Consider the following 25905-nt stretch of genomic DNA (forward strand, 5'->3'; position numbering starts at 1 on the left):
TGTTGTGAAAGAAAGAAATAACCCAGAAAACTTAGTGCCGCAGATTGTTTTAAACTTACATTTAAAATAATCTAGTCATTATTATTGATAGTTTCATAAGCCTTTAGTTCAACTTGCTCACTTTAAGTTATAAGAGTTAGCTGCTGTGAAGCTGAAGAATGAAATAGACAGTTTGATAACGACTTTATGCTTGCCAAGGTTTTTCTTTGTTGGATGTTCTGCTTTAATAGAACCACCCCTTAAGCAATGCAAGTGTTCTTGTCCCAAAGACACTGGGTGTGTACAGGCACATTCTTTATTTCTTGGTGTGACACTGAGGGTGTGTGTAAAATCATCCCAAATGTTGCCCAAGCTTTAATCTTTTTGAATTTAGCTGTATTCCAGGTAAATACAGAAGGACGTCATCACCTTTTCACTGTCAGAGCTTTACTTTTCCAGATTCTAAAGCTGATTCAACATTTTTGAAATGTTTCAACTAATTGTCATGAACACTATGCAACTTTTCTTCTCATTTGTTTCTAAGGGTCCTGTTGGTCCAAGGGGACCTCAAGGTTTACAAGGACAGCAGGTAAGTATTCTTATAATTAAATTACATACTGTAGCAAAAAAAGAAAAATTTATAAATAAGGTCTCTGTGACATGACTGCTTTTGGTTGGCCTTTGAATTGCATATTTTAATGCTCACTGAATGGGATGTATTCAGTTAATTTTCACTCACTTAGAAATATATGCAGTATGTTTTTCATAGATTCTTTATGATGTTAAAGTTTTATTATCTGGTTTCTTTATGTTACTGATCTCCAATACAAAGAATTTTTATGTGCCTGTGCTTCTGAAATAACACATCATTATCTCATGTCATGGTGAAAATTCTCATAATTAGTTATGTGCCAACTCTGGAGCTCTGAAATCAGATCATAGGACATCACCATGTGGTATTATTAAAAATAACAGTGAAGATGATCACTCCATCGAACCTTCAAAAAGAATATAATACTGTACTTTCTTTCTATAGCCTATCAAATACCAATAAAATAGTGATGTAGAGCTATTTTAATGTTTGTAGCAATTTGACAGGCAGTAGGAAATGATTTTTCAAAAGAGAGAAAGAAAAGAATTCTTAGCTCAATCAAAGATACTGTATTTTCATTATCATGTGTGTGGACTTTTACTTCAAGCTATTTTATATTACTGCCATTGTGAATGGCAACTGTAGTTGATGAAGAAGAAGGAGAAGAGGGAGATAACTACCATTATTGAACACTCACTCTGTGCCAGCACTATTCTAGGTTCTTAACGTGCATTAGTTATCTGAAGAGCTATAGCAGCCTAATGAAGTAGGCACCATATTATTCTCATTTCAGAGATTAGGAAATGAGGTATAGAGAGATTAAGTAACTCACTCAAAGTCACACAGGTGGAGAGTGGTAGAGCCAGCATTTTGAGCAATTGCATTATACTGCAAAGAGTGTAGGATTTAGTATTATGTTTTTCTTTGGTTTGTTTATATAACTTACATATTATACATAAATTATACATAGATATATAATTTATTTTCAATTTTAGGGTGGTACTGGCCCTACAGGACCTCCTGGTGAGCCTGGTGACCCTGGACCAATGGTAAATGTCAAGTAAGCATGTAGACCCAGTTAAATATGGGTCCACCATTATAATGATGTCATGAGTTATTTATATTACCAGCTGTTTCCTAATGTGGCAAGAAATTCCAGTCCAATTCAGGAGCCCTCTGTTATGGACTGTGCTTAAGCTATACATTTCTTTTGGCAGAGTATTTAAATTCAGAGGCTTTGAATGTGGTCAGCAGAAAGTGCTAAGATACTTGCATTTGTGAACTTTTTTCCTGTTGAGCACATAATCTGACAGATACAACATAAAATTCAGAATATTAATAAAGTTATTTTCTATGATATTTTTCATTTGTTGCAGCCATATTTTGGATTATATCATTGATGGGTATGGGTAAATATAGGTAAATGTTCTTTTTTTTCCTTTTGTGTTGTTTCATTTTTTTATTAGGGTCCACTTGGTACACGTGGACCAGAGGGCCCTCCTGGAAAACCTGGTGAAGATGTAAGCTACCTTTCTTCATTTTGCTTTGAAAGTTTGAAAGAGGCTAAGAAGGAGCTACAGTGTTAGCATGAATGTTATTCATTGGTTCCCATTTCATTTCCTCCATTTCTAACTGTCATTAAAGTCACTAAAAACTGGAGAAGTCAGAATGGAATTTTACAAAATTTAAAAGTGCTCTTAATTTTGATGGTATTATATTATTATAATAATAATATAATAGGTACTGTATCCTTGCCTGCATTCTTAATGTTTTCCATTATGGTTTCTCCATGAGATACTAAAATTGTCACAATAGCAACAACCTTTGGTAGTAGAGCTTTTGAAGTGATCTTAAGGAAAAATACATTGCTTTGATCCCAAAACATCATTGTGAGGCCCTCATTAAATGGATTTTTAAAAATGTGTTAGTAAAATAGTGTCAATATTGTTCTCCAGTGCTCAAAATGCTTCATTTTGAGCACTGAAGAAATGCTACATTTCTTTAATTGAATTTTTAATTAAAGTTATGACTAAACTTCAGATTTTAACATTAAGAACATGTGATCAAAGAACAAAGAACACCCTGTTCTTTGATCAAAGAGCAAAGAACAGGATATAACAACAGATTTGCTTTTCTGGATTCTTTTGTTAGTTGTACCAAAGTTGAGGATAAAATTATGGGTAGAAATATTTTTCTAGAAAATATTTTAGAAAATAGAAATATTTTAGAAAATATTATTCTAGAAAATATTTCTAGAAAATATTTTCAAGAAAATATTTTCTCTTTGTGTATCATGAGATTTATTTAAGTGGATTACAATGAATTTGGCCATAAAGAAAATATCTCTGGTAGTTCTTAAACTTTTTTTCATCACAAGAAAGAAATGGCACATATCATTGTAAGAAGCACTATTTATTTAATTCAGTGCTACATGTTGATGTAGAATTTCATAGCATGTGTGTGTGTGTATGTGTGTGTGTAAATTTTGATGTTCATAAAATGGTGAGCTAGGTGAGACCAGTATAATTTATATTTATTTCTTCTTCTGATAAATGAGTGAAATCACAAACTGACTTGCTCTAATGGATTGCCATCAGGAATAGAGCTGTGTTCTTACATTGCTTAGAGCATTGGGCATGAGCTTTCTAAGTAAGACTTTTTATCTGCAATTGATTTGTCATTTCGTCTCAGGAGAGAACATTTTAATTCCTCTTTGCTTCCCTCTACTTTGCTTTTTTTCCATAAAGGGCGAGCCTGGTAGAAATGGAAAAGCTGGTGAAGTAGGATTTGCAGGATCTCCGGTAAGTTTATACTGATCAATACAACAATGTAAAGACAAACTTCAAAAAATAAAGAACATTTAAAATTACCTCGCAGTTCATTGCCTGCACATGTATTAGGCACTGTCACCAAGATATGTTCTCTTCTGTCATTCTGAAACAGGACGATTTGCCAGGGTGATAGCTAATTCCAATTGCCTGCTTTGCATTGGCACCATATGAATGACCCTCCTAGAGCTAGAAAATTATATCATAACCTAACATGGATTCTTTCCAAAATGAGTATCAAATTTTCATTTAAGTCACCAGCTTGACTTACTTAAATTTCACCACATATCAATCCCATTTTTCTTTTAAAGATATTTTTAGTATTTTTAATTTTGTATTATTCATATGTTGAAAACAACTGCTTTAAAGAGTTTATTGATTTATTTTTTATATCCTAGAACAATAAATTGTGGACAAGATTCCTCTTCGGCTGCTTCCCCAAACCCTATTGTTGACTGGAATTCTTGATTGGTGTTCTGGCCCCTAAAATCTTATGACAAGGTGCACTGATCACCAGCTCTCCTAATACAGCTGTTTTCTTCCCGCTTGGCTTACTACAGGGAGAAGTCCCTGGCAACTGGCTCCACCAGAATTCAAGACCTGGGCCACTTGGCCACACTCTGACCCCACCTTTCTTTCTTCACTCATATTACTTTGATAGGTCCTCCCCTAGGACACACTACACAGACAATGGGGAAAATTAGAAAATGATAAGCAAGCAAAAATGTTCTAACATTCCTGCTCTTAAACTTTTTCCTTGTCCAAAATCCCCTAAACTGATTTGGCCTCCTTCTTATTATACTTCCGATAATATCCTAATGTTTCTACCACCCAATACATCCAACAATACTGAATTATTCTCCCTTTACTTTCTGAAGATTGATGAGGTTCAATGCTAGGATTTTTTTAAGCAAATAAATGCTGATCTTTTAAGGGAATTTACAAGGCTGTAAGGATTATTTCGTTACAAACACAAAACCAGTTCCCCAGCTCCCCGCTCTCCCCTTCCTTTCCTCCCCCTGAAAAGTCTATGCAGACAAGTCCATGCAGACAAAGACATATGGTTTAGCCATTAGCACAGATGTCCACATGAACCAATCCAGGCTTGAACCTCCTGCCCTGCTACACTCTTGCACCTACTCACAGCGTGGGCCCTCCATGGGGAGGAAACGTGCCCTGCCAGCATGTCACAGATGCATTCTGTGAGTGCAATGCAACAATGTGTGATTGGGGTGTGATGACAGTCTTGGGTCAGCAGAATGAGAAAAATTTTATGAGCACTAGTACATCTGGTTTATTTTCTTGTTATATGAGAGATATGTAATCATATGAGAATTCCCTTGCAGACCACAAAAACTCAAAAGTTAACTAATTATTTGAAATAACATAGCTCAGTAATTCCCCTATAGACTTAGATGGATGTATACTGAGTTTCTGCTCAGGATGGAGGGGAGTCGAATCTCAGTAAAGGGGAGCATTCCAGTGGAAAAACTTAAAGGGAGTTTTTGAAGTGAACGAATTCCTAAGTCAGGCTGTGTAAACAGAAGAATTAGTGGAACTTTATTTGTTCAGAGAGCATGGTTTGATGTGCCCTTACTATGATAACCCCCTAGAAAACACTACAGAAACATTTTGCCTGGAAGAGGTCGCAGAGGAATTATTGCTTTGCTTTTATCATACAAATTTCATTTATTGAGTTATTTATTCATTCAATTAACTTTAAGTAAAGTCTATGATAATACAGAACAGAAGGATTTTACTTGTTAGATTGTGCTAGTACAAGAGAAGTTCCTTAAGAAAGATTTAGGAAAAGCACTATGAATGTCAAGAAGATGGAAAAGATGATGAATGTTAAACCATTTCTTCATTCAGTTGTTTATTCAATGCTTATTCTTGAATGCCCACTACTAAGGCATAAGGCTAAGTGCCAGGGATATGCAGATTAATAATAATAATTGATAATATTTAATAGCATCAGTCTGTGCTAACAAGGTGCTCAGTCTACTGGTGGCAGTATTAGTAGCATTCAGTTCTAAACCTAATCAATGTAGTCAACCAGAATAAGGGAATAATTAAGTCACTGGTTCCTTATCTATTTTAAGAGGGTATGAGGAAAAAGTTTCAAGCATAATTTCAAAATAGTCATGCCATTTGGATTTTATTTAGTGTTTGATTTTTATTGTTCTTTTTATTTGATATGCTTAGGTGAAGGATGCATAGAATTAGAATAGAATAGAATTAACAGAAATGAAGAAGCTGAGTCAAGGAGCCAACCCATTCTCTTCGTATTTCTTGACTTTCTTTTCTGTTGGATATTTCATTTTCTCAGTTTTTTAAACAATCACAAATCCACAAGCTTCTCCTGAACATTTTATTTTGAGAAATTTCTGATCACATTTTAATATAATCTTTCTAATCATATTCTGCTGCTAATACTTAGAAGTTCAGAAAAAATAAATCATATTGGTTTGCTACACATACATTTATTCTTCTACCACAAATAAAACACGATATAAAGGCGGGAAAGCATAATTTTCCTTAAGTTCTTCGGATTTTTTTTCCTATACCTTGAGCTACTTGATTCAGACACTGAGCAGCTTGACTCAGGTTTATTTTCTTGTTGTTTATTCTTTATTAATTATAATACAGTGATATAATTTGAAATTTTAAAAATGTCATCAAATCAATACCTGACATTAATCTGTGTCTCTGTGTAAGACATGTTTCCATTTGCCTTGCTAATTTTTGATCACCTAGATGTATTTTGACAGGTAAAAATATACTTCTCCTTTTTCTTCTTAGGTTTGTTAGTGAAAAACTATGTACCAGATGTTTCTTGGAAGAAAAAGTGTATTATGCAATTAATGACTCTGAAATGCCTTATCTGGGTTTTTTTTTACCCTCAACAGGGAGCTCGAGGATTTCCTGGGGCTCCTGGTCTTCCAGGCCTGAAGGGTCACCGAGTAAGTTCAATCCTTTGTAATCCTTTTAGATACTGGGGCTTATAGAGTAGGGTCTGGGGAGCTTTACCTTCAAAATCGGTACAATTCCATTTGTCAATTGCCCTTAACTGGCTGTGGTTGTAGTAGTCATCTGCAGTTATCAAAATCACAATGCTTTTTTTTACATTTCCTTTGAATTTCATTTGATTCTATAAACAAATGTATTTTGAGTTCTTACTATGTAATACTGTGAATACTATGAATACTGTGCTATAAAAGAAAAAACAGTGATAAATGAGATATGCCCAAAGCTGACTCTCAGCTTCAGGCTAATGATATTCAGTTAAGAAAATATGCAATTACTATATAGTGGAATAAATGACACAATACTATAAAGTGTACTAGATCACAGGGGGTGCCTAGCCAGCTCAGCCCAACTCAGACATGGAAGTCTATAGAATGCTTCTCTCTTTATAACTCAGGATAATTAATATGTAACTATTATGTTACATACATATATAGAAATTACATATCTATCTATCTATTTGAAAGCATGGTTGATATTCACTCAGTGTACATTGACTGGCCTCTGTTTTGAGTGGTTGAGCTTATGATTAGAATGCTTGCTTCTATACTAGTTATTAAATATTTTGAACATCACTCCTGGATATAAACCATATTTTATAACTATATAAATTCTATAATTATTTGTTTTCTCTAAGGCCACCATAGGTTTTTTATTTGTTGCTATAAAATAAATTTCTATGAAGTCACAAAAATTTGAAAGGTGAGAACATTGCACATTGAAAACATCATTTAAAGAGGGAAACCCTACTTTAATTTTCTTTGAATAGACTTTCAAAAAAGGTTGAGAATTTGGAAACATTTTGAGTAACAACTGTAAATCTGAGAGCCGTTTTCATAAGGTACTTTCTGTGAGCTTATTTTTGGTTCTTCTTTTACATTTCTGAGGCTCAAAAAAGCAGTAAAATACAAATTTATATTTTTCTTCTCAGGGACACAAAGGTCTTGAAGGCCCTAAAGGTGAAGTTGGAGCAATCGGTTCCAAGGTAATTGTATAGTATCTGAATGCAACCTCGCTATAGCATTTCTGTTCTGCTTCAAGTCTAAAATTTTTTTCAGGACCACCTTAAATAGTTCTGGAGGAAAGAGGAGTATAAAAAATGAATAGTTAAGTAGATAAATTTAATAGATAAATATAATCTTTCATGGATGTGTGGCAATAGATTTAGCAGGGTACACAACATGACTTAATTTTGCCACCAAGAACAGCCACCATGGCACTGGGTTTCTACCAATGTAGGATGGCTGTTATCTTTATATAAAGATGCACTATGAATTCACCCTCTAAAACACATTTACTCTTTCTGTTTTCTTTAAAAATATCTGAGAGTTTTAGATGGTTCATTAGTCCCATTATTTAGTACCCTTTTAATTCTAGGGCCTTTTGGCCATCATTTCTTTCCCAAATTTATTTATGCTTCTAGAGGGAAAGAGAACATTCAGGAAGTACAGATGACTTTTTAGTAGAAAGTACGATGAAATACATATGTGGAAAAGCATTTGGCTTTAAATTTGTCATTTCTAAGCTTCCTATAAGAGATCTTAAAGGAATATTACAGTCAATTTTAGCTTTCTAAATTTTACTTGACCTAAAGTATTATCAGACATAGACAAATAGTTTTTTTATTCTAATTAATGTGGCTAGGTGTGATAGTTCTATCAATCTTGCTTAAATCCCCAATTTTATTTTAGACTTATTTCTGTAGAATCTAAATTTCCATTGTATTTTGAGAAAAGGTGTTACAGCAGAATTCTGAGGTCCTTCATTGAAAGTATACCTTTCAAATGCTCACTTTGAAAAATAAACCTTTAAAATAACACACACATGGAACAAACAGAATGATATGAATATCAACTGAAGGTTTCTCATATTGTAATATGATCTCCTTTTTGCTTTAGGGTGAAGCTGGCCCTACTGGTCCAATGGGTGCCATGGGTCCAATGGTACGTAAAAATTTAATTCTTTGCTTTTTTAGATTATACTAAGAGAATGTTTAAATGAAAAAAAAAAAAAGACCTAGAGAACATATGTTAGCTGGTGAAATAATCCTTTATTATCAGCTGAAAGGCAAGCACACTATGAGAATTGCCCCTTCAGGGCTTCCCTGGTGGCGCAGTGGTTGAGAGTCCGCCTGCCAATGCAGGGGACACAGGTTCATGCCCCGGTCCGGGAAGATCCCACATGCCACAGAGCGGCTGGGCCCGTGAGCCGTGGCCGCTGAGCCTGCGCGTCCTGAGCCTGTTGTTCCGCAACGGGAGAGGCCACAACAGTGAGAGGCCCACTTACCGGAAAAAAAAAAAAAAAAAAAAAAAAAATTTGCCCCTTCAAATAGAAAAGGCTTCCTGCATTACATTGTTTTTCTTATTTGTTGAATGCCTTTATTCTTTTTCAGTAACCAGTGATCAAATCAGGATTATTGTAGATTTAGGCCATTAAAGCTAGGTTAAGTGAAATCTATTTAGGCCAATTATAATGAGTCTTGCTCGATTTGAGTAGTGAAATCAATCTACCCTAGAAATTCAAGTAAGATGTTTCAAGAGATGTTTCTTTATCATCTGCAGGGCCCAAGAGGAATGCCAGGAGAGAGAGGGAGACTTGGGCCACAGGGTGCTCCTGTAAGTATGTGTATTTCAACTCTCTCAAATGCTTTACTGAATATGTGTTTTAAATGAGAATGACATACTGGTTGCCTACTTTGTAATTTTTATACTTTTTATTTTGAAACAAATTTAGGTTTACAGAAAAGTTGCAAAAATAGAAGAGAGTTTCCATGTACCCTTGTACACTATACCTACCTTCTGTTAATGTTAACATCTTACATAACCAAAGTACATTTGTTGCCTACTTATTTTAATACAGAATTTAAGAAATAATAAAAACATTTAGCAGCATGGAGAATCATAGACTTTGGAATAGTAATCACATTATAATAACAGGTAATATTTATCAAGCACTTATTATCTGCCAAGCATTCTTCTGAATATCTTTATCTCTTGTTCATCACAATCCTAAAAGGTAAGTACTATGAATAAACCCTTTTAAAGATTAGAGTCTCCTGATCATCGTCCCTAGTTGTACAGATTGAGAAATTCTCTTGCTGTCTGTCCATCTACATTGAACCTGGAGGGGGGCGTTATTTTGTTCATTCTCATCACATCTCTCTGAAAGTCGGGCTATACTTGCTAATATTTCAAACTTACAGTTCATTATATTTCACCCACTTTTCTTTTGACAATTAAAGACTGCCACCTGGCCTCTGTTATTTTGATATCCTATCATCCCCATTACAATTAAAGTTCCCAGGTTTATAGCATCCCCTACTATTATCCCATAGAAGACAACCACCTTAGTGCTTCTCAGTGATACCAAAGTCAGGGCCTTGATTCAGGAGAAGTGAGACCCTCTCACTAGGCCATTCTTTATCACTTACAGGCAGAGTATCCTCTGGAAGTGTAGAGAATATTGTAGAATATAGTCAGCTATTGCCTTATCCAGACATACATATTATGTCCAATCTACTGTGTTCACTTCTCTGTGCTTTATTCTACCATCTGCCTGGGAAGTTCCAGCATTTCTGCTTCACTTAGTGTGTGCCATTGCTCTTTCCAAGTTTCTAAGAACTATTGTCCCTGTTAACAACATTTCCCAGGGTGTTTATCAGGGTGTTAAATATGTATTATGGGAGAGTGCTTCCAAATCATTAAAATTCTCCAGCTTTATATCCTGTCCCTCTTGATCCAGTACCTTCAGGACCTAGTCCCATACATTCTTTCTTGGATTCTGCCTCTACAAGATGTATAAGACTTATAGATTTTTTAGTGTAGAGTCTCTTCACTCTTTTATCAGAAACAGCATTTCCTCAGTGCAGTTATTTTGTGACTTGATGCTAATTGTTGGTCTGGTGACCGGGGGAGGAGCAGGTGGTGGTGGTGGTGGCATATGTTGTCTGATAAAGTAGAGGCCTTTGTTTCATCTTTAAGCAAGAGAGAAGTATAAGCTGTTAATGGTGGGAAGGAGCACTTCTGTAGGCCCAGAGGCTTCAGGGTATTTGAGATTTCAAAGTTCTTAAGATATCCCAATGCGAAATTTCAAGGTCCCATTCCCTCCAATCAAGGGCCCTGACCATGGCATAGCAGACTTTCCACATTTTAGAGTTCAACCTTCTCAAGAGCACTTAAACCTTTATCATAAAGTCCTGGGCCTAATCTTCAACTTTTTCTTCCTTCTGGTTGTAGAAGATGACAATATTTTTAAATGCTGCTAAGGAGATTTATATTGATGTTTAATTACCATCAGCCTTTCAACATCTTTCTCCAATGGATTCACTTGACAAGACCCATGCAGTTCCATTAACTTTGTAATTGTTACATCCCCTAAACCTTCTCAAATGCCTGAGCTATTGCACCCATAGCCCATTCCCTTACACTTGTACCCTATCTGAGTTCACTACTGGAGACAATATTTACTACTGCATCACTGCAGCATGCCAAGAGAAATCCATACTCCATCTATTGCCAGCTGGCCAAGGAGGAATCCAGGTTAAAAACTCCATTTTAGCGTCGGCTTTCTTGACTACCTCTGGCACAAATGATATACGGGTCAATTTTCCAAGGAAATGGCATTAAAGCAGAGTTGTGTGCAGGAAATTTGTTTTCAGAATGCTCTCAGAAACTACACCCTATGGGACTTCCCTGGTGGTGCAGTGGTTAAGAATCTACCTGCCAAGAGGGCAAACAGCAAAAGCAAGAACTATAATCCTGCAGCCTGTGGAACAAAACCCACATTCACAGAAAGACAGACAAGATGAAAAGGCAGAGGGCTATTACCAGATGAAGGAACAAGATAAAACTCCAGAAAAACAACTAAATGAAGTGGAGATAGGCAACCCTCCAGAAAAAGAATTCAGAATAATGATAGTGAAGATGATTCAGAACCTTGGAAGAAGAATGGAGGCAAAGATCAAGAAGATGCAAGAAATGTTTAACAAAGACCTAGAGCTAGAGGAATTAAAGAACAAACAAACAGCGATGAACAATACAATAACTGAAATGAAAACTACACTAGAAGGAATCAATAGCAGAATAACTGAGGCAGAAGAACGGATAAGTGACCTGGAAGACAGAAGGGTGGAATTCACTGCTGCTGAACAGAATAAAGAAAAAAGAATGAGAAGAAATGAAGACAGCCTAAGAGACCTCTGGGACAACATTAAATGCAACAACATTTGCATTTTAGGGGTCCCAGAAGGAGAAGAGAGAGACAAAGGACCCAAGAAAATATTTGAAGAGATTATAGTTGTAAACTTCCCTAACATGGGAAAGGAAATAGCCACCCAAGTCCAGGAAGCACAGAGAGTCCCACAGAGGACAAACCCAAGGAGAAACACGCCGAGACACATAATAATCAAATTGGCAAAAATCAAAGACAAAGAAAAATTATTGAAAGCAGCAAGGGAAAAATGACAAATAACATACAAGGGAACTTCCATAAGGTTAACAGCTGATTTCTCAGCAGAAACTCTACAAGCCAGAAGGGAGTGGCATGATATACTTAAAGTGATGAAAGGGAAGAACCTACAACCAAGATTACTCTACCCAGCAAGGATCTCATTCAGATTCTACAGAGAAATCAAAGGCTTTACAGACAAGCAAAAGCTAAGAGAATTCAGCACCACCAAACCAGCTCTACAACAAATGCTAAAGGAGCTTCTCTAAGTGGGAAACACAAGAGAAGAAAAGGACCTACAAAAACAAACCCAAAACAATTAAGAAAATGGTCGTAGGAACATACATGTCGATAATTACCTTAAACGTGAATGGATTAAATGCTCCAACCAAAAGACACAGGCTTGCTGAATGGATACAAAAAAACAATACCCATCTACAAGAGACCCACTTCAGACCTAGGGACACATACAGACTGAAAGTGAGGGGATAGAAAAAGATATTCCATGCAAATGGAAATCAAAAGAAAGCTGGAGTAGCAATACTCATATCAGATAAAATAGACTTTAAAATAAAGAATGTTACAAGAGACAAGGAAGGACACTACATAATGATCAAGTGGTTCAATCCAAGAAGAAGATATAACAATTATAAATATATATGCACCCAACATAGGAGCACCTCAATACATAAGGCAGCTGCTAACAACTATAAAACAGGAACTTGACAGTAACACAATACTAATAGGGGATTTTAACACCTCACTTACACCAATACTAATAGGGGATTTTAACACCTCATTTCATCCAAAATGAATATAAATAAGGAAACAGAACCTTTAAATGACACAATAGACCAGATAGATTTAATTGATATTTATAGGACATTCCGTCCAAAAACAGCAGCTTACGCTTCCTTCTCAAGTGCACATGGAACGTTCTCCAGGAAGATCGCATCTTAGGTCACAAATCAAGCCTCAGTAAATTTTAGAAAATTGAAATCATATCAAGCATCTTTTCTGACCACAGCACTATGAGATTACAAATGAATTACAGGGATAAAAACGTGAAAAACACAAACACATGGAGGCTAAACAATACATTACTAAATAACCAAGAGATCACTGAAGAAATCAAAGAGGAAATCAAAAAATACCTAGAGACAAATGACAATGAAAATACGACAATCCAAAACCTATGGGATGCAGCAAAAGCAGTTCTAAGAGGGAAGTTTATAGCTATACAAGCCTACCTCAAGAAACAAGAAAAATCTCAAATAAACAATTTAACCTTACGCCTAAAGGAACTAGAAAAAGAAGAACAAACAAAACCCAAAGTTAGCAGAAAGAAAGAAATCATAAAGATCAGAGCAGAAATAAATGAAATAGAAACAAAGAAAACAATAGCAAAGATCAATAAAACTAAAAGCTCTTTCTTTGAGAAGATAAACAAAATTGATAAACCATTAGCGAGACTCATCAAGAAAAAGAGGGAGAGGACTGAAATCAATAAAATTGAAAATGAAAAAGGAGAAGTTACAACAGACACTACAGAAATGCAAAGCATCATGAGACTACTGTAAGCAACTCTATGCCAATAAAATGGACAACCTGGAAGAAATGAACAAATTCTTAGAAAGGTATAACCTTCCAAGACTGAACCAGGAAGAAATAGAAAATGTGAACAGACTAATCACAAGTAATGAAATTGAAACTGTGATTAAAAATCTTCCAACAAACAAAAGTCCAGGACCAGATGGCTTCACAGGTGAATTCTATAAAACATTTAGAGAAGAGCTAACACCATCCTTCTCAAACTCTTCCAAAAAATTGCAGAGGAAGGAACACTCCCAAACCCATTCTATGAGGCCACCATCACCCTGATACCAAAACCAGACAAAGATACTACAAATAAAGAACATTACAGACCAAGATCACTGAAGAATATAGACACAAAAGTCCTCAACAAAATACTAGCAAACAGAATCCAACAACACATTAAAAGGATCATACACCGTGATCAAGTGGGATTTAGCCCAGGGCTAAAAGGATTCTTCAATATATGCAAATCAATGAAAGTGATTCACCATATTAACAAATTGAAGAAGAAAAACCATATGATCATCTCAATAGATACAGAAAAAGCTTTCGACAAAATTCACAACCCATTTATGATAAAAACTCTCCAGAAAGTGGGCATAGAGGGAACCTACCTCAACATAATAAAGGCCATATATGACAAACCCACAGCAAACATCATTCTCAATGGTGAAAAACTGAAAGCATTTCCTCTAAGATCAGGAACAAGACAAGGATGTCCACTCTCACCACTATTATTCAACATAGTTTTGGAAGTCCTAGCCACGACAATCAGAGAAGAAAAAGAAATAAACAGAATACAGATTGGAAAAGAAGAAGTAACACTGTCACTGTTTACAGATGACATGATACTATACATAGAGAATCCTAAAGATGCCACCAGAAAACTACTAGAGCTAATCAATGAATTTGGTAGAGTTACAGGATACAACATTAATGCACAGAAATCTCTTGCATTCCTATATACTAATGGTGAAAAATCTGAAAAAGAAATTAAGGAAACACTCCCATTTACCATTGCAACAAAAAGAATAAAATACCTAGGAATAAACCTACCTAGGGAGACAAAAGACCTGTATGCAGAAAACTATAAGACACTGATGAAAGAAATTAAAGATGTTACCAACAGATGGAGAGATATTCCATGTTCTTGGATTGGAAGAATCAATACTGTGAAAATGACTATACTATCCAAAGCAATCTACAGATTCAATGCAATCCCTATCAAATTACCAATGGCAGTTTTTACAGAGGTAGAACAAAAAATCTTAAAATTTGTATCGAGACACAAAGGACCCCGAATAGCCAAAGCAGCCTTGAGGGAAAAAAGCAGAGCTGGAGGAATCAGACTCCCTGACTTCAGCCTATAATACAAAGTAACGGCAATCAAGACAATATGGCACTGGCACAAAAGCAGAAATAAAGATTAATGGAACAAGATAGAAAGCCCAGAGATAAACCCACGCACCTATGGTCAGCTAATCTATGACAAAGGAGGCAAGGATATACAATGGAGAAAAGACAGTCTCTTCAATAAGTGGTGCTGGGAAAACTGGACAGCTACATGCAAAAGAATGAAATTAGAACACTTCCTAACACCATACACAAAAATAAACTCAAAATGGATTAGAGACCTAAATGTAAGACCAGACACTATAAAACTCTTAGAGGAAAACATAGGAAGAACACTCTTTGACATAAATCACACAAGATCTTTTTTGATCCACCTCCTAGAGTAATGGAAATAAAAACAAAAATAAACAAATGGGACCTAATGAAACTTCAAAGCATTTGCACAGCAAAGGAAACCATAAACAAGACGAAAAGACAACCCTCAGAATGGGAGAAAATATTTGCAAAGCAATCAATGGACAAAGGATTAATCTCCAAAATATATAAACAGCTCATGCAACTCAATATTAAAAAAACAAACAACCCAATCCAAACATGGGCAGAAGACCTAAATAGACATTTCTACAAAGAAGACATACAGATGGCCAAGAAGCACATGAAAATCTGCTCAACATCACTAATTATTAGAGAAATGCAAATCAAAACTACAATGAGGGGGCTTCCCTGGTGGCGCAGTGGTTGAGAGTCCACCTGCCGATGCAGGGGACACGGATTCATGCCCCGGTCCAGGAATATCCCACATGCCGCGGAGTGGCTGGGCCCATGAGCCATGGCTGCTGAGCCTGCACGTCCGGAGCCTGTGCTCCACAATGGGAGAGGCCACAACAGTGAGAGGCCCGCGTACCGCAAACAAAACAAAACAAAACAAAACAAAACTACAATGAGGTATCACCTCACACCGGTTAGAATGGGCATCATCAGAAAATCTGCAAACAACAAATGCTGGAGAGGGTGTGGAGAAAGGGGAACCCTCTTGCACTGTTGGTGAGAATGTAAATTGAAACAGCCACTATGGAGAACAGTATGGAGGTTCCTTAAAAAACCAAAAATAGAATTACCATATGATCTAGAAATCCCACTGCTGGGCATATACCCAGAGAAAACCATAATTCAAAAAGACACATGCACCCCAATGTTCATTGCAGCACTACTTACAATAGTCAGGTCATGGAAGCAACCTAAATGCCCATCGACAGATGAATGGATAAAGAAGTTATGGTACATATATACAATGGAATATTACTCAGCCATAAAAAGGAATGAAATTGGGTCATTTGTTGAGACATGGTTGGATCTAGAGACTGTCATACAGAGTGAAGTAAGTCAGAAGAGAAAAACAAATATCGTATATTAACGCATATATGTGGAACCTAGACAAATGGTACAGATGAACTGGTTTGCAGGGCAGAAATTGAGACACAGTTGTAGAGAACAAATGTATGGACACCAACGGGGGAAAGCTGGGGTGGGGGTGGGATGAATTTGGCAATTGGAATTGACATGTATACACTGATGTGTATAAAATTGATGACTAATAAGAACCTGCTGTATAAAAAAATAAATAAAATAAAATTCAAAAAAGAATCCACCTGCCAATGCAGGGGAAATGGGTTCGAGCCCTCGTATGGGAAGATCCCACATGACGTGGAGCATCTATGCCTGTGCACCACAGCTACTGAGCCTGCTCTCTAGAGCCCACAAGCCACAACTACTGAGCCCATGTGCCACAACTACTGAAGCCCGTACACCTAGAGACCGTGCTCCACAACAAGAGAAGCCACCACCATGAGAAGCCCGTGCACCGCAGCAAAGAATAGACCCACTCTCAGCAACAAAGGCCCAACACAGCCAAAAATAAATAAATTTATTAAAAAAATAAAGAAACTACACCTATGAAGAAATTAATAAAATAAGCAGGATTTGCCATAGGGAGAAATCAAACTGTGTTACATTTGCAACAGAGACCTCAATCTTCATGAGCCTTCCATTCCATGGGAACAGTGGAGCTGGGATGGCTCTTCAGACTGTTTTGAATGGGGGCTAATCCTTTGTACCACTGCATTGACCAGGGAAGCGCATAACCTTGGGATAGCTAACTCCTTTCAGCAATTTGTGGGGAGGGTCTCAACTGGGAGCCATCACAGCTTATAACACTTCCAGCAGTGGTAGAATGATTATTTCTGTGCTGAAGGGGGATCTGGGTGACACCCGCAGCATTCACTACTACTTAATTTCCTTTGTGTGTGTGTACATGTGTGTGCACATGTGCTCTAGGTTTTTGTTTTACATGGAGTGCATTCCTTCCTCTGGGTTATTCTATTAAGAAGAGCCCAGTGTTCAAAGTTTCATTGTCTTTGAGCTCATTTGATAGAAGGTGACACGTTCAAGTAAAAAGAATCATTTTAATCAGTTTGTATTTCCAGTCTTGATTTTTCTCTCTTATTGCTGTAAGGATAGATGTGCTTATTGCTACTTTACGCATGTTGTATAAATGTATTTTTATTGCTATTAACCTAGTTAAAGTTGTCAGTTAACCTTAATATTCATTCTCCAATTTTAACATAGACATTTTTATAACGTAAATGAATTGTCAACAAATACAGTAGAAAATGCACCGTTATCTTGCCTCTTCTCCTAACTAGGGACAACGAGGTGCACATGGTATGCCTGGAAAACCTGGGCCAATGGTGAGTGTATTACTTTCATATTCATTCATTCACTTATTCATTCATTCTTCCATTTGTACATTCATTACCATTTACAAAGCACCTACTGTGTCCCAGGTGCTTGGAACAGAAAGACAACAAACACATAGTACTTGTCTTTGAAACCTGCCCTGTCAAAGAAGAGAGATATATCAATTGATATTGTAGCATAATGCTATTGCTAACTTCTGTGATAGGGAAAGCAACCTGAAGTATGGGAACCTACCTGTACCGACACCAGTAGTGAGACAAAGAAGTCAAGAAAGACTTAAAGAGGAACAACTTTTAAGCTTAGTCTTGAAAGATGAGTATATAAAAAGAACAAGAATACAACATGGTCCGTACAGTGGATAGGTGAAAAACATGATGAGCTCAGGGAAATATTCAGTACTAGGAGGGTAAATCGGATTTGCAATTACTTGCCCTTAAGATCTTTTCTTCCTTGTTACTCATAAAAAGGAAACAAACTATGGGAGGAAAAATAAGTGTAATTTAAAAGGGCTTTTATTAATGCAAAACTGATGGATTTAAAATACAGTCCTCAAAGAAGAATCAGGATAACCTAGAATGAAATTCCTCTTACACTCATTTCCTTTAAATCCAGCTTTAAATCAGTGGTTTAGACTCTATTCATGCCTTCCCAAATGTAGTATAGTGACACATATTCACTTTTTATTAGCCTGAAAAAAATCACTTCAAAATATCCAGATGATTCTTAATCATCATTTTTATAAAGTGAAGTCCTAGATTTTGGTACAATGTGTAACTTTCTAAAAACTATCCTTATTACTTGGTTAACACAAAGAAAGTAATTTCTCTAGAAGCAGTTGTTTCAAACAATTTGTGTTTGTGACTGACTCTCGTATGCTACAACTAGGAAATTCTGTTATGTTTAATACCACTGGACATGTGTTTTAGCACAATTGCATATCAGTGTTGTAAGGTTCTTATGATAAAATTATATTATTATCTTTGTGATTTTAAAGTACTAAGTGGATTACTCTTATATGTCAAAGTACAGAATAAAAGATTTCATGTTAATTAAAATACACGTCTAATCATTTTTCTGGTTTCTTTTAATAGGGTCCTCTTGGGATAACTGGTTCCGCTGGTTTTCCAGGAAATCCTGGGTTGAAGGTAAGATGTTACTATATTTAGCTCTTGATGACATGAATTACCTGAATCCCAAAGTAAAGAATGTCATTTCTTTCATTGAAGAGTGTGGAAGTCGCTCTTAACTAAGGAAAAGAGCCTAGCGTATTCTCAGTGTCCATTATGGTAGGGGAAAAAAAAAAGAAAATGAAAAATATGATATTATTATATAATAAGTAATTAAAAGAGAATTACTTATAATCATGCACTTGTAGTATCAAAGAGTCTGTTGCAATAGGACTCTAACACCAGACAATTGTAACGGCTGTGAGGGGTAAGGGTTTAATCTGAATTGAACTCTATTCTTGGATACAGTGCCTGGCAGTAATAAATAGCAGAATGTTCTAAATAATAGGAGAGTAAAATAAATCCGAGGTGATCAAAAGGCCACACAATATTGGCCTCCACTTCTGCTCCCCTTCTCCCCACCTCCACCCCCGCAACTTACACAATCATTGATGGAATGCGTGGGGAGGCTATTTGGCTGTCCATGTGGAAATGGATTGGAGTATTCTGCTGGGATGATTTACATTTGTAGTGAGTCACAACTTGTTCTTTCTCTCAACACTTTGGATGATAAATCCATGTATTACAGTGGGAGGTTATTAAGATTATATTAGCTAAATTAGTGAATAAACTCAGAACGCTACCTTCAAACTTTGAACAACACAATACGTTTGATTTTCTCACACCCGGTTTTTCTTTGGCAATAATTTTCTTCATCTTGAAGAAGGGATTTGCTCACAAGATTCTGCTGTACAAAAATAACCGTGGCCAGTCACCTCACCTCTCTAAATCTTGTTTTCTCAAGGAATTTTATTGAAGATTAAGTGAGAAAATATGCAAACCCTTAGCATAGTGCCTGAGGCAGAGGATGCCCTCAGTACAGGCCCACGCTTCTTGTTAGTGGGGCCACTCAGATTGGATTTGAACTTCGAAACAAACAAATAAACAAACAAAAATATCTCTAGTTGACATTTCAAGTATTCTTTGAAATGTGAGAGTCATCAAGTCAAATTATTCTTCGGCTGTCTCTAACGCTGACTTTAAATTCTGTGCCACAGGGATGTGCCTGCTTTATTTTAAAATGGTTCACTATTCACTCCGTTGGTTCACTAACCAGTCCCTCCGTTAACTGAGAACTCACTGTAGGACCTGCTTCAATTCCCCTCTGTATCTGATCTGCTCCCTGAGTAGGACCTGCTTCAATTCCCCTCTGTATCTGATCTGCTCCCTGAAGTCCTAAGTCTGCTGCCACTGACTCTGACATGGGAAGGCCCAAACTCCCTGGGTACCTCAATCAAAATAGGCAAAATCCCTTCCCTCTCTCTCTCTGTAAGACTCTCCACCCTCACACCAAGCTCTGGCTAGAGAATTCAAGGAAGAATACTCACAATGCCCCGGACTCTCACTTAGCAGGAAGTGGTTTCTGCTCCTACTGTGGCCTCTAGTTAAGACTTCACTAGCCATCATAGTTTATACAGTAGTTCACTCTGGATACTTCCCTCTCCTCCTGGGTTTTTCTAATACGGGCTGTTGGCTACTGAAAACTCCTCAATAAAGTCAAACACCTCACAAAACTGTTTCAGAAATCGTTTCCCTGTCCTACCACCACCCCCAACATAAAGACCACCACCCCTGGTGTTTGTTTTTGGCCAAAATTCTGCTATACCTGTAATATTCTTCCAGGCTGTCTGGCTCTCTAGATGAAGAATAAACTTTCACGTCTAGTTCTTTGTATTTCAGTGAAGGATAATAGGAATTCCCTCTAGGATTTGATTTACATTAGGTACCTAATATGTTAGATAAAATGCAGAAACTCAGCTAAGTTTGAATTTCAGATAAATAAAGAACAATCTTTTAGGATAAATATGTTCCAGATATTGCATGGGACAAACTTATTCTGAAATCATTTGTTGTTTATCTGAATTAAAACTTAACCAGGCATCCTGTATTTTTATTTACTATCTGGATCCCTATCTTGGGTTGAAACAAGGGTAGCTATCAGGTGACCTTCACCAGGTTGCTCTGCTCTGCATGCTGTGGGCATCATCACATCCAGAGTGGCGGGAAGTGAGTCCATCCCTTAAGCTAAGTTAGGCACACACCCCTGGAAACTACTTTGTGTTCTTGACTCGTTTAAATGATTGGGTGTAAAATGTAAAACTCCAAATAAGCAGTCAGCTTTGAAACACACCACACTGATATTTTCTTAAATTAACGTTTTCCTCGTACCCCTTTAGGGAGAAGCAGGTCCCACTGGGGCACGAGGCCCTGAAGGTCCTCAGGGGCAAAGAGGTGAAACTGGGCTACCGGGTCCTGTTGGCTCTCAAGGTCTTCCTGTAAGTTCCTAGTATATTTAGAAATTATCACTGAAAGCTGGACATGTTTTATAACTATTGAGCAAAGGCAACGTATTTTAATATATTCTCTTTCAATTCTGAATGAGTGTTTAGAACTCATGAAAAAAAACATGTCCCTTGTCAACTCTGCAAATTTTGTCTATTTTATGGAAAAGGGAATTAATTAGTCATAAAAGTGATTTTTATAATATAATGGTGGTTGATTTATTTTTCCTTTCTTTCTTTTTGGTAATTTTTCTGCCTCCTTTTGTGAGATGGGTGGACATCTGAATACCACCCTAGATATGGCTTAATATTTCATGAACTTTTCCTGTACCTTTTAGGGTGCAGTGGGAACTGATGGTACGCCTGGTGCCAAAGGCCCAACAGTGAGTAACTAACTTCATTTATGCCACATGAGGTTCAAATGGGCACAATCCTTTGAACAGTGACCATAGACTTGTGCCTAGGTCTCTGCTCATCATGTTACTCTTGCATTCCAATAGGGTTCTCCGGGTACCTCTGGTCCTCCTGGCTTAGCAGGGCCCCCTGGATCTCCAGGACCTCAGGGTAGCACTGGACCTCCAGGAATTCGAGGCCAACCGGTAATGTCCATCAAAGAATTATCATCCATTAGTATAATACAACTAAGATCGCCAGAGAAATAATATGCAATGAGATACAGTGAAACATAGATAATGTGACTTATTTGAATGAGACAAAAGAAGGTAGGAATTTTTGTAAAGTGGAAGCCAAATATTAATGTACAATTTACATGTTTAAATTCAAAGGGGAAAATTATTGCACTATGTTAAATTTTAGTGTTCTTTTGTTTAAAATAGTAAGGTCATAACTTCATGATCCACCTCATAGAATTTTATAGAGTTACATAACAAATATGGAGACACTTTGCAAGCCAGTATGGGGAAATACGGAGTTTTCATGGGGGGTTATAATGACAACTTGGCTAAAATGGGTTCAACAGCTATTTCTTAAGATTTATTCTTGAAGAGTGCTTCCAACATGTTGTTTATATTGAATGAGTTTCCACATTTTGTATAAATTTGTATGTTTTATATTCATATATTTATCTATTGGTAAAAATATACGGTTAGTTCTTAAGAAATAAACACATTGAGAAGTTGTGCTTATGTATCTTTTAGCTTGATATATAACAAAACTTTGTTTCCTAGTACTACTTAAAACAAATATTTTAGATCCTGATCTAAGTAATTTGATTATGCTGATAAATCCTTTTTAAATGCTAGTGACGAATTTATAAAAACATGCGTGTTGTTGGTATTTTACATTTGATTTTATCATGTTCTCAATTTAGCAATCTGGTTCCCACAAATTATAGTACAATTGGCATTATAAAGACATACATACCCAAAACTCTTGAATACTCTAAAGATAAAATACCCTATTTGATGTTGTCAAATCTCAATAAATAGAACATAAATATAAAATTATTTTGATTTTGGGTGAAGAAATCTATTGCCTAAAATAGACTCTAAATAGATTTATCTATTGAAGTTGTCATTGTTAGTTCTAATTTTTATTATCAAATTGTAATAATAACTGAATAATTCTAATTATCCTACTATGCATGATTAAAAACAAGATTTTAAAAGTAAATCTTTTGAAGACCCCTGTAAAATATACAAACTACTACCTAACTGTACTGGATTTTATAAAATTTCACACACATTCTACAAGATTTGCATAATTTAAAAAAATTATTATACTGCTGATTCAGTACAGATTCAGCTGCAGAAAATTTTCAAGGCCCATTCACTGTAATAATTAAAGCAGGTTGGGCTGGATAAATATCTTGGTTCTTAAAATTATCAATGTTTTTATTTTAGGGTGATCCAGGAGTTCCAGGTTTCAAAGGAGAAGCTGGCCCAAAAGGGGAACCGGTAAGGTTTTATTTCTTTTAAATGATAAGAAGAACATGAATATTATCCAGAAATGTAAGCCCAAAATACTCAAGTACTTCAAATAATGACAATGAGAATTATAATACTTTTGGATGGAAAGAGTTTGCTTAATATAGTTTAAAATTTGTGACTGACTTATTTAAATGAATCTTTTGACTATAACTCCCTTGTCAAACGGCTCTTTCTGGTATCTGTCCTTCTGTTTTCAATAGGGGCCACATGGTATTCAGGGTCCAATAGGCCCACCTGGTGAAGAAGGCAAACGAGGTCCCCGAGGTGATCCAGGAACAGTTGGTCCTCCAGGCCCCATGGGAGAAAGGGTAAAATTTGAATGATTGAATAAATTCTTATAGTTGTGGGGGAAGTACATGAATAACTTTTGGAATAGTGAGGAAAACTAGAGCAATTAAGAGAAATGCTAGCAGGTGCATTGCACAGTTCAGTATGGCTATCTTTGAATTCAGGGAGCCAACTGTCTAATCATTGTTCATTCATTCATTCATCTAATATTGACTGAACAAATGCTCTATGCCAATTTGGTATATGGTGCTTGGGATACATCAGTGAACAAGAATGCTATGGGTCCAGCCTTCATGCGGGGGCTAGTAAACAATAGTTTAGTGGGGAGGTAAGCAATAAACAAGTTAACAGGTAAATAAAAATATAATTACACATTTTAATAAGTGCCATATACACTTAGGGAATAGCAGGGTGATGTGGTAGAGAGTAACTTATGACGGTAGTGTGGCATTAGGTTAGGTGGTTAGGAAATAAGATTCTTTGAGAAGATGGCATCTAGCTAAGATCTGAAGATTAAGATGAGCCAGCAAGAAAACTTGAGAGAAAAAGCATTTTTCAGCAGAGGAAACAAAAAATGCAAATCCAGGAGGCCAGAAAGGGCTTAGTGATTTTGAAGACCAGAAAAGGTTGCTGTGACTGGACTATAATGAAACAGGTCTGAAAGGGAGAATAACAATATCACCTTACTTTTGTATGGAACCTCAGAAAATGCAAAGGGCTTCACATCAAAGACAATACTAATGCCTGCAATCACTGACATTTTGATTGTGGTAGATGGTACCATTTCTTTACCTCTCGTATCTATATCTATGTATCAGTTTTTCTCTATGTTTAATTTTACAATGAAGTGGTAAAATATTTTTTGATTTGAATAATTTTGGCTCAGTACTTACATATATTTTTCAAAATTTAAAATGTCTTTCTGTATAGTCAGGTTATTTTTTCTTATACATATCTATTGCTGTGTTGGGTTGATCATAACTCCTAAAACCTTATAGTACTAAGAATAAAAATCACCCACTCGTTATATATTACAAAAACATCCACAATTAAGAATCACATTTTGGTCATTTGTAGGGTGCTCCTGGCAATCGTGGTTTTCCAGGCTCTGATGGTTTACCTGGACCAAAGGTAAGGTTATCCTATCAAGGTTGACACTCCTGTGGGCAGTGTTGCAAAAGATGCCATTGTCCAGCATGGTGATCTAGCCTTGGTCCACATGGGTCCAGATCTAGAAAAGAGTTGGACACAGATGTTACTCCTACTGCCAAATCCCTCTTGTGCAATTTCTTCATTATAGAGGTCTAGGGGAGAAGGATGATGGTTGGAGGTGTATTGGAGTTTGTTTTCAAACTTTCCAGGGACATTCTTGAGAAGAATAGGCCATAAATCTTTCCTTTAGCCGATATATATTTTTTCCTTTATCTAGAAATTCAGACTGTTTCAAAATTTGGGGGTTTCTAAATCTAAGTTATTGGAGTGAGGCTCTAAACACAACTTTCATTAGTTAATGATGAAAAACCTCTATTCTACAAGGAATCCAAATGAGAACAAAATGTGAAGTGACATGGTTTACAAAGAAGTCTTTGTAACTACTTTGACAAACTCTTTTATGTTATACCAGTGGTTTGATTTGTAAACAAGGATTTTATATATGCTTGCTTTTGTTTCCCTGCACTCCCTTTTTCCTGATATGTTCTGCTTTGCTTTGGAACAGGGGGCTCAAGGAGAGAGGGGTCCTGTAGGTTCTTCAGGACCTAAAGGAGGTCAGGGGGATCCAGGACGTCCGGGGGAACCTGGGCTTCCAGGTGCTCGGGTAAGAACACAGCAGTTTTTTGCTACATCAACCCAGGAGATATGCTCCTGAGAATTCATTAAAGGTTTCTTAAAGGTTTTTTTTTTTTTTTTTTTTTTTTTAATAGCTTGCTTTCGCGACTTGGAACATTTCTTTGTTTTTTTCTTTGGGTTTGACCTGATTCATTATTTTTGAAATAATGAATGGTTTGCTATTTTTATCATGTATAGAAAAAAAAACTTCTAGTCTCCTTTATTCAAAGAGGTATGTATTAATAATTTTACCACTTGATATGAAAAGAAAATCCTTTTTATCAATTTTTATGATTTTTCTTTACTTGCTGATGAACAACTTATGTGACTTTTAGCACAGAGAATTCCTGACAAATTTCATTTTAACAAAATGTCACTTGAAAATTCATTAGAACTATGGAATTACCCTTATATTCAGTTGTCAACAATGCCCCTTAAAGAGAAAAGGATTATACAGAAAGCTTCATGGAAAGATACATTTGGCTCAACATAAGTTCTTTGTCCTGAACCCAGCGTTAGATATTTGAGTAAAAGTCTCCTACAACCCTTTCTCCTTCTACGTGAGAAAGAGGCATTGGGTTCATCTTCGATAAATATCTTCGATATTCTTCCCTAGACACATGATAAAGGTGGAATGCCAGTTGAATGACCATTCAATTACTTTTAGTAAAAATGATCCCTGATTGTAGACTGCATTTGGACTTGGAGGACTATGAATGAATTAAAAAAACTGGTAGGAGGCATAGCTTTGGATTT

At 36.3% G+C, this 25905-nt stretch overlaps 1 protein-coding gene across 1 annotated transcript in view; it reads left to right on the forward strand.

Moving 5' to 3' along the window:
- The window catches only part of COL5A2 (collagen type V alpha 2 chain), a 144922-nt gene that overhangs the window by 87736 nt on the left and 31281 nt on the right, over positions 1–25905 (forward strand). Inside the window, exons 9-25 of the mRNA XM_060016451.1 lie at positions 524–568; positions 1567–1620; positions 2038–2091; positions 3319–3372; positions 6309–6362; positions 7358–7411; positions 8325–8369; positions 8988–9041; positions 17523–17567; positions 18669–18722; positions 20981–21079; positions 21424–21468; positions 21586–21684; positions 22948–23001; positions 23235–23342; positions 24400–24453; positions 25040–25138. Of these exons, the coding sequence (XP_059872434.1) occupies positions 524–568; positions 1567–1620; positions 2038–2091; positions 3319–3372; positions 6309–6362; positions 7358–7411; positions 8325–8369; positions 8988–9041; positions 17523–17567; positions 18669–18722; positions 20981–21079; positions 21424–21468; positions 21586–21684; positions 22948–23001; positions 23235–23342; positions 24400–24453; positions 25040–25138 (1071 nt within the window). The remainder of the gene's footprint in view (positions 1–523; positions 569–1566; positions 1621–2037; positions 2092–3318; positions 3373–6308; positions 6363–7357; positions 7412–8324; positions 8370–8987; positions 9042–17522; positions 17568–18668; positions 18723–20980; positions 21080–21423; positions 21469–21585; positions 21685–22947; positions 23002–23234; positions 23343–24399; positions 24454–25039; positions 25139–25905) is intronic.

Source organism: Delphinus delphis, chromosome 7 (assembly GCF_949987515.2).
Source record: "Delphinus delphis chromosome 7, mDelDel1.2, whole genome shotgun sequence".
In the NCBI taxonomy this organism is placed as follows: Eukaryota; Metazoa; Chordata; class Mammalia; order Artiodactyla; family Delphinidae; genus Delphinus; species Delphinus delphis.